Source organism: Microtus ochrogaster, chromosome 10 (genome assembly GCF_000317375.1).
Source record: "Microtus ochrogaster isolate Prairie Vole_2 chromosome 10, MicOch1.0, whole genome shotgun sequence".
In the NCBI taxonomy this organism is placed as follows: domain Eukaryota; kingdom Metazoa; phylum Chordata; class Mammalia; order Rodentia; family Cricetidae; genus Microtus; species Microtus ochrogaster.
The window spans coordinates 58,127,674-58,136,278 of record NC_022016.1 but is presented as its reverse complement, the minus strand read 5'-3'; the positions used below and the strand labels follow the sequence as shown (position 1 = coordinate 58,136,278).

Genomic DNA, 8,605 nt, shown 5'->3' with positions numbered 1-8,605 from the left:
CCTGCCTCTGCCTCCTGAGTGCTGGGATTAAAGGCGTGCACCACCATCGCCCGACTTTCACTGCCAATTCTTAAGGTTTTTAATGTAAATATGGTTTCAAGTCACAATCAGTTTAATCTGCCTCTTCTAAGACTAATCCCTGCCACTGTGCATCCCACAACATCCTGCTGCCTTAGCAAGAATATTCCGCTCTTATTCCTGCCATCTCTAGCCTTGCCTTTAAACCTCTCCTCTACGAGCTCCTTTCCCCAGACTCATTCTTAAGTCTCTACTCATCCATTTCAACAATGCTGGACTGTGCTAGGCACTGTACGCCACTCGTACAGTGTCCTCTAGCCAACATGCCCCCTTTCCCTGTCTAATAGGCTGGACTGGTGTCATCCACGTGCATCGCTTACCGGTTGACTCTGCGGGGACACTTATCCGGCTTGATGTCCACCTCGTAATGGTAAACGTCAATCTTAGGAATGTCCACCTCAAAGTAGTTGGCCAGAAGCTTGATTGGTTTGCCCACTGTGCCAATGCCAGGCCGGCGAGGTGCCTGGAACACCTGCTGCAGGGGCGGCAGGTAGGCACCTGCAGCTATGAAGACAAAGAGGCCAGTGAGGACGGATCTAGCAATCTTCTAACTGCTGTGATTAGAGAAAGCACAGGCCTCTCAGACCCAGACCCAGACCCAGGGAGCAGGGGTCTCTCTCCAGTTTCTCAGCCCAGCAGGGGGCTTCCTTCCACTAGCTCAGACATTCCCAGGCTCTTAAACTTCATCAAGTACATGTGTAGTGAGTTCCTATCACATGAAGGGAACGGGCCAAATCTGGTTGCTAGTTTACAAACCCTTCCTTCTCTGTATACTAGACTGAGACACCTATCTCTAGATCCAGGTTATCTAGCAGAGCAGAATGCTCTGCTCTCGGCTAGGAGCCCCTTCACCCGTCACCACCCAGAACAGAAAATGGTGTCAGGACTTTGTAATAACATCCTCTGTTAATGTGGACAGGAAAAAGACCCCAAGAAAGCCCCGGCTGGGAATGTCCGAGACAGGGTTAAGTCAGATGTGGAGTGCTTGGAGCTGAAGGGAGATAAAGGAAGACAAGGCAGGAGGGAGACGAAAATAAAAAGAGGCTGGCAGGGGTAGGAGAAAAGATCAGATCTGGAGGTCACAGGAGAAGATGGCTTGAACTGGCCAGGAAAAGGAGTGAGGGCTAGATAGTTGGGGGATAGGGAGCGACTGTCTCAATGAAGAATGAGGAAAGAGCTAGACGCTATGGGCAGGAGGAAGAACAGTAAGGGAGACACTGAGTCAGGAGAATATAAGACCCTTCCCATGCTTCAATCTTTCTACACAGAGGGGCCAGACAGCAGAGGGGATCGATTTCAAGACAGAGGGGACCCTTGGGAAAGGGCTAGGAGAGGCCAGCATGACTGCTATTCCCAGTGTTGTTTTCTAGCTCTCTGTGTGTGTGTGTGTGTGTGTGTGTGTGACTAAGTAAGCCTTTGTCCTCAGCTACTATTGTTCTTGCCAGTAGAGGACCAGCCCAGGTGGAAGGAGAGAGGGATAAACTTGTCCAGAACCTCCTCCCTTAACGACACAAAAGACTGGGGTGGGAAGGGGTAAGAGGGCCTGGAGGGCCTGGAGGGTATCTTCAGCAAGGGTGTCAGGAAGAGGCCAGAACCAAGTGTGGGAGGTACAAGCTTACCAAAGCTGAGGCACTTGGTCTCCCTCCAACCACTGGTCAAGTCAGCCCCAGCCCCTTTCTACAGAGGGAAATCCTTGTCCAACCGAAAGGCAATGGGGCCTTCAGAAAGCAGCTACAAGGGACCTGAACTACTCACACCTATACCTGTCCCAGAATGAACTCAACAGAGACTGCAGACAAGCCCACGGGCAAACATTCCTATCACATACAACCTGGCCCTTTAAAGTTTCTACAGGCACTCCTCGCTACCCTCTGAGCAGTTTCAAAAGATGGGGCCATCCCTGACTTGGTCACTACTCAAGCTGATGCCAAGCATAAACACAGGTATTCAGTATATTCGTGAAATAAACAAACAAGTACAACTATAGGCACACTGCAAGAGCGCACAACCACACAAGCATGCTTGCAACTGTCCCAAACGACAAACCCTACACAGGGGAAGCATTTGACCTCTTTGCTGGGGGATAGCTTTCCCTTCCAAACTCTGACTGGGAGGCAAATCCTGGGAGAAAGGCCTCTCCTCCACTTCAGTACTAGGAGTTGAGCAGAAATGCTAGGGAGTGGGGCAGACACTCCCCTCAGGGCCTTCTCGTCCCCAGAAAGGGACAGCACACACCAGTGCCTTAGGGCACTCTCCTCCCCAGGAGTAAAAACGGGGAACAAGTCTATCTTCATTTCATCCCCAAACTAGGGAAGCAGGCGGGAGGAAACGGCCACCTCTCTGCCCTTCAGCCCCCTGGAAAGCACCAGAGCAGCACAGAGCTCTCCACTCCCCAACCTCGCCCAGCCCCCAGCTTTTAGTCTGAGAAAGGAAGACACTTCCCCTCAGACCCAGACAGGGACAGACGGCCACTTTGTGATGCAGATGAGGGCCCCAGCACAGAGGACAAAGCTCCAGCCTAGGGGGAAAGGGGCGGGGCCCTTCCCTGCAGACAAAAGCAAGAAGGGAGGGGCCCTGAAAATGACACTCCCCCTCCCCCAACCAGCACTGAGAAGGAAAAGTAACCGAGCTCAAGGCCTAGACCCTCCCCAACAACTCCTGGAGAACCTGACAGCCTATTCAAAGGGCAGGAGTCCTTGGTAAGTTAGGTGGTGAGTAAGAAGAGGCTAAGAGACCAATCTCTCCAAAAATATTTGTCCACAAACATTAAACACCCACATGCATAGACACAAATTACAGAATATGCACATGAGTTTAACCATATGTTCACACTTGAATGTGATCTCTGAGTCAATTAATAAACACGCACTCTATGTCAGGGCCTCCATGCACCAGGCAACTGCTGCTGCCACAGGTAAGTCTGACAGCATCTCCACCCTCAGTGCGCTCCCAGGCCAGTACACATGCCTGAACACACCTGTACACTGAAGGCGCATCGGGCCACGAGCAACAGTGCCTTGGTTTCGAGGCTTCTCAGAGCAATACTTCAACATCTTCCTAGAGAATAAATAGTACTACTGCCCAGGGCCAGGAGGAAGCAATTATGGGGTCTCCATCAGAGTTCCCAGCCTGAGTTTCGATTGCATCTTTTGATGAGGCAAATCCATGCAGCTAACATCTTCCCACTGACACAGCTGAGGCCATGCTCCAGCCCTTCACCTAGAAGCTTCTTGCTTGTAACAAACAAATCCATTTCTTCACCACCCCAGAACTCACTAGACATTCATCAAACCAAAGTCATTAGTAATCTAGGACAGCGAGCCTTCATCAGCGAGTCTGGACGTGGGCGGCCTCACCACCCTACTCTAGCCCACAGGTTGTTTGGAGCAGTCTCCAGCCTAGAGAGCTAGAATTCGTACTTCACCTCACAAGGCTATTTGTGTTTGGAGAAACACAGTCACGACACATCAGAGACCACTGAATGAGAGACTTGAGAGTTTTAAGATCAATACCTGAAAAACAAAGATGTTTCCTAAAATCTTTACAAAGTAAACCAAAATCCTGTTGCCATCCCCAAACCAAATGGAAGGAAGGGGTGCGAGATAACCTGAAGGATTCTGGGTCCAGATTGTCCTTTCTACTACAGGTAAGAGACCACAAACGCAAAAGTTATCATAAGTCTACAGCCCATCCTGAGGACTCCAGTAACCTCTGGGCAGTCCTACCTCGGTTTCTCCTCTATTCTTATTCTACTTTTCTCCTGCCTATAAATAGGAAAAATAAGTTAGGACTACTATCAGGGTCAATAACCATGTCCCCACCTCCAACAACCTGTCTATCAAACAGACTAGCTTGGCAGCCTTGGGTCTAATGACATGCCCCTGACACGGGAAAAGATCCACTGGGAGAAACGAGTCACAAAAATACAGAGATTACACTGTAACGTAAAGAACCAGTTCAAGAAAAAGGACACTATCCTTGGATTACAAGCTCCCATCTCTCCTCAGTAGTGGTCTAGAAACTTGAAAAACATGTGGGTCTGGTCTCTCAGTGACCAACACTTTTCTAAGGCCTATCTTCAGGGAGAACCAGCTCCCCAAAGCATGGCTTCTGTCCCAGTCTTTCCTCATGTGGCAGAAAAAGGCACTCTGGCAGTTTACCTCAACCCATTCTTTGGCAAACTGCTACTGCGGGGCTTAAGGACCAAGTGTCAGAGACCCTAAGACAGGGATGAAGGCAATTTCCATTTGTACTCTGCCAACAGAATCTAAGAGAGAATGCACACATCAGTGCGCTCCTTTTCCCAAGCCAAACGGCACAGGAGGGGTAGGGGTATTCAAACAGCCACGCCCCCACCACACAGGGCAGCCCTTTAGGCTGGTACCTCCGCGCATGCTCCCGCGCCACCACTGAAGTCCCCAGCCTAAGGGGGAACTCCCTGGGCTAGATTCCCACCCACCGCCCCCTGACCCTCACCCCCGCTTCAGGCCTAGTTAGGGCGGAGCACAGAGCCCGGCTCTGGCGCCTTCTCCCTAGAGACATTAGCTTAGCCCAGCCCAGCACGGCCGAGCCCCCGCCCCTGGCAGGCGGTAGTTCCAGGCCCATCTGTGTCGCCCCCCTCCTCTGTTGGACACCTGGAGCCCGCCCCCCTGCCACCTGCCGGGCCTCCCCAGACCTCACGGAAGGACTCCTGTGCATTCAGGCCCTTCTGCCAGATTACTCCCCACCCTCAGGACTGCATACTGCTTCCTAGGACAAACAGCCCGGCTCTCAGATCTTCACATGGCTCTCCGCCGGAACTGCACACAGCCCCCTTCAAAATGGGCCCCCTAGCCCTTAAGAGCCCCTCTCCTCACTCTGGAACCATGCTCTTGCCGCGGAAGCCCCCAGGGCTTTGGAACACACACAGCTCCCCGCTCTCGAGGGCCCTTACCTGCTCCCGAGGGTCCCGCTTCCATCCCATATACCCGTGTGGAGGACAGGCGGCCGGGAGACTGAGGAGTCCAGCGTGATGGGCCTAGGTGCCTCACACTTGCACTGCTCGGGCTCCCGGGCCGGGCTCGGCTCCCCCCCGAAGCCCGGCCGCTCGCGCCGTCGCCCCCGCAGCCTCCGTTGCCTCCGCCGCGGAGCCTGCAGCAGCTCCCCCTGCGAGCGCCCGAGTAGCGGTGAGTGCGCAGGCGCGACCGATGGGCCCAGGGGGCGGACGGGAACGAGTCAAGCGGGGCGCTCGACGGCAACAAAGGCCAATGGAGAGGGGCGGGGGCGCGGGGCCCATGCAGCGGCCCCTGGCGGCCACCCGTGGCCGTGCAGCCTGACGGGAGGGCTCCGGTGGCGGAACCGCGCAGTGGCGTAAGTGGGGCGGGGCTGGGCGACACCCCTTCCCCGGCTGCAGCCTGGGGCCCTGTCTTTTCCCTAAACAGGTCACTGGGAACCTGCCCGCAGCCCCCGCCCTTGGCACAGAGCCTGGCTCCCACCTCATTCCCGGACCTTCTCCCCCTCCAACACCCCATCATCACCCAGGGGCCCTGCCTCCCACCTCTCCCAATCACCCTCATCCTTTAAGTCTTGGCTGCCTCTACGAAGTCAGTATTTCTGCGTCCCTAGTCGCTGATCTCACTGACGCCACCCTCTCTTCCAGGCCGCGTGCCGGGCGCTGAGACCACAGATGTGCTAGAGACCCTGCCTACTCTGGAAGATGTCACAGTTTCAACTCAAGTGTAGAAACAGAGCTCTCTAGCCGCAGGACCCCGGAAGCACCTGCCTCCACGTTCTCATCTGCAGAATTTTGTTCTTACCAAATCACTTAAATGACTTTTGTGTCAAAACCCAAAGGCTAATTTTATTACCATTATTTCCTTGCAGCATCTGACACTATGCACCGTCTTTCTTATTTTTTTTTTAAGACTTTTCTTGACGTCTTCATTTTCTTAAGTCTCCTAACGCCTGTCCTGTTCAGCTTTCTTTAATGACTCCTGTTGTTTTGTTCACTGCAGTTCCAACCCGAGATTTATGTTCTACTCCCCCTCTTCTCTTCGTGGCTTCATCCACTCCTAAAGCCCCAGTATCTAGCTCTAACCACGTACTGCCTGCTGGACAGCTCCGGGCGGGTCTAACTCTTCAAATTTAAGTCCAACCCGCTCCCCACCCCCAAGACATACACGCACTTGTCCAGTCTTAATGAATGCATCTTCATGCCAAAAAATGTCAGTGCCCATTTCCCTTGCTTATTTGTACTATTTAGCTATGTCCTGACGTGCTTACCTCCTGAACACTCTCAAAACAATTCCCTGTCATGCCCGTAGTTCCCTGTGTGGATACCCACCATAGCAGAAACATCACCCCTGCTTTCTTGGTAATCTCACACAGCATTGGTCATATCCTTCCCATTTGGTCTGCTGCACGACAGGATAATTATAGTGAGACCCAGTTCAAACATCTCTCTCTCTCTCTCTCTCTCGCGCGCACACACACACACACACACACACACATTCATATATATTTTGAGACAAGGTCTCGCTCACCATGTACCCTTGGCTGGCCTGAGACTTGTTATGTAGACCAGGTTAGCCCCCAAATTCCGCCCCAAGCACTGGGACGAAAGCTGTGTGCCACCAGACCCAGCGCCTATGTGTTTTCAAAGTCTGCTTTACACCGGATGCAAAGGCCTAGGGCTTAGGAGATGGACCATGCTCAGACCAGTAAGATGAATTTATGACACTCATTTTTAGCATGCCTAGCTCTCTCTTCAGCAGAGTTTCTCAAACAGCAACCATCACAATTACCTGAAAGGCTTGTTAAAACATTGACTGCTGTGCCCTGCCTGCAGAGTGTGAGTCATAGGTCTTAAGTTGGATAAAAGAATATATGTTTCAGTTAGGCGGGGTGGTACATTCCTTTAATCCCAGCACTGGGGAGGCAGAAGTAGGTGGATCTCTGTGAGTTGAAGGCCAGCCTGGTCTACAGAGTGAGTTCTGAGACAGCCAGGACTACATAATGAGACCCTGTCTCAAAAAATATATATTAAATATATTAATAAATTGACAAATATATTTAATATCTTAAAATAACTTTCCAGATGAGGCCGCTATGGCTAATCTGAGGACCATACTGAGAACTGCTGCTCTCCAGTGGAGAAGAAAACTCTAGAGCTGTCTGGGTTTCAATCCTTGCCCTGCCATTCACTAGCTCTGTAACACTGGACAAACCATCTCACGTCTCTGTACCTCGGTTTTCTCTTGTGCAGCATGTGGTGATCCCGTGCTTCCATCGTCGGGTTGCTGTGCGGATGAAAAGGATCCACAAGGAAGGCTCTAGAGCAGTGCTCGAAAGGATGTGAGCATAGTAACAGCTGCTGCCATGCCGTCTATCCGCCTCCCACACACATGGAACACATCAGAGGCATTTCTGCCTCCTTCGGTGTCTAGCAAATGTGTGCCTATAATGATTAGTAAATTTGGTTTAGCTGAACCAAATAGAGCATTAAAACAACAACAACAACAATAACAACAACAAAACAACAACTTTCAGAGAATAACAAGACATTGGCCTGGGTTTAGTGAGTGGGAAGCATTCCCTAAGAGCCTGAGTTTCCTTTTGTTAAGACACAGCCTTGTGTTTAATTTTAAGGAAAAGAACTGGTCACCACTCATCTGCTCTCCAAAGTATACAGTGCAGTGGAGCCCAGCTTTCAGAGTTTTTCCACAGATTGCCTCCATCTTTAGGCATTTCACTCTCGGCTAAGAAAAGTGGTATAAGGAAAGTCAGAGAGCATTTTGCTTTTCAGGCTGATAAACAACTTTCAGGGGCTCTCGTTTTCTAATTATTAAATTACAGTTTTGTGTGTGTGTCTGCGTGCGCACACACATGCACCATAGCATGTGATTGGAAGTCATAGGACAATATAATCACAATTATTAAACTCAGGTCATCAGGCTTGGCAGCAGGTGCCTTTGCCATACTGAGCCATCTTACTGGTCATTCGGTAACTCAGTATATATTCCTGGACATCTATTGGCTCACTCTCTCCAGTTCAGTTCTTGCATTGTTCATTGCTAACATACATAAGGGTTCTATCAACTGTGCAGCCCATAGCTAACATACAGAAGGGGTCTACCATCTGTGTAGCCCATAGCTAACATACAGAAGGGCTCTAGCATCTGTGTAGTCCATAGCTAACATACAGAAGGGCTCTAACATCTGTGTAGTCCATAGCTAACATACAGAAGGGGTCTACCATCTATGTATCCATAGCTAACATACAGAAGGGGTCTATTATCTGTGTAGTACATAGCTAACATACAGAAAGGCTCTACCATCCGTGTAGCCCATAGCTAACATACAGAAGGGCTCTATCATCTGTGTAGTCCATTGCCAACATACAGAAGGGCTCTATCATCTGTATAGTCCATTGCCAACATACAGAGGGGTCTACCATCTGTGTAGTCCATAGCTAACATACAGATGGGGTCTACCATCTGTGTAGTCCATAGGTAACATACAGAAGGGGTCTACCATCTGTGTAGTCCAT

At 50.9% G+C, this 8,605-nt stretch overlaps 2 protein-coding genes across 3 annotated transcripts in view; both read right to left on the bottom strand.

Annotated features, from left to right (window-relative positions):
• Positions 1–5,205, bottom strand: part of LOC101993325 (protein argonaute-1) — a 28,226-nt gene extending 23,021 nt beyond the window's left edge. For both annotated transcript variants that reach the window (XM_005353238.2, XM_026782012.1), the window contains exons 1-2: positions 5,012–5,205; positions 399–582 (exon numbers count right to left, since the gene is read on the bottom strand). In XM_005353238.2, the coding sequence (XP_005353295.1) occupies positions 399–582; positions 5,012–5,036 (209 nt within the window). In that variant the 5' untranslated portion in view covers positions 5,037–5,205. The remainder of the gene's footprint in view (positions 1–398; positions 583–5,011) is intronic.
• Positions 5,206–7,221: 2,016 nt separating this feature from the next.
• Positions 7,222–8,605, bottom strand: part of Ago4 (argonaute 4, RISC catalytic component) — a 66,449-nt gene continuing 65,065 nt past the window's right edge. Inside the window, exon 16 of the mRNA XM_026782069.1 lies at positions 7,222–7,513. Coding sequence (XP_026637870.1) covers positions 7,499–7,513 — 15 coding nt within the window. The 3' untranslated portion in view covers positions 7,222–7,498. The remainder of the gene's footprint in view (positions 7,514–8,605) is intronic.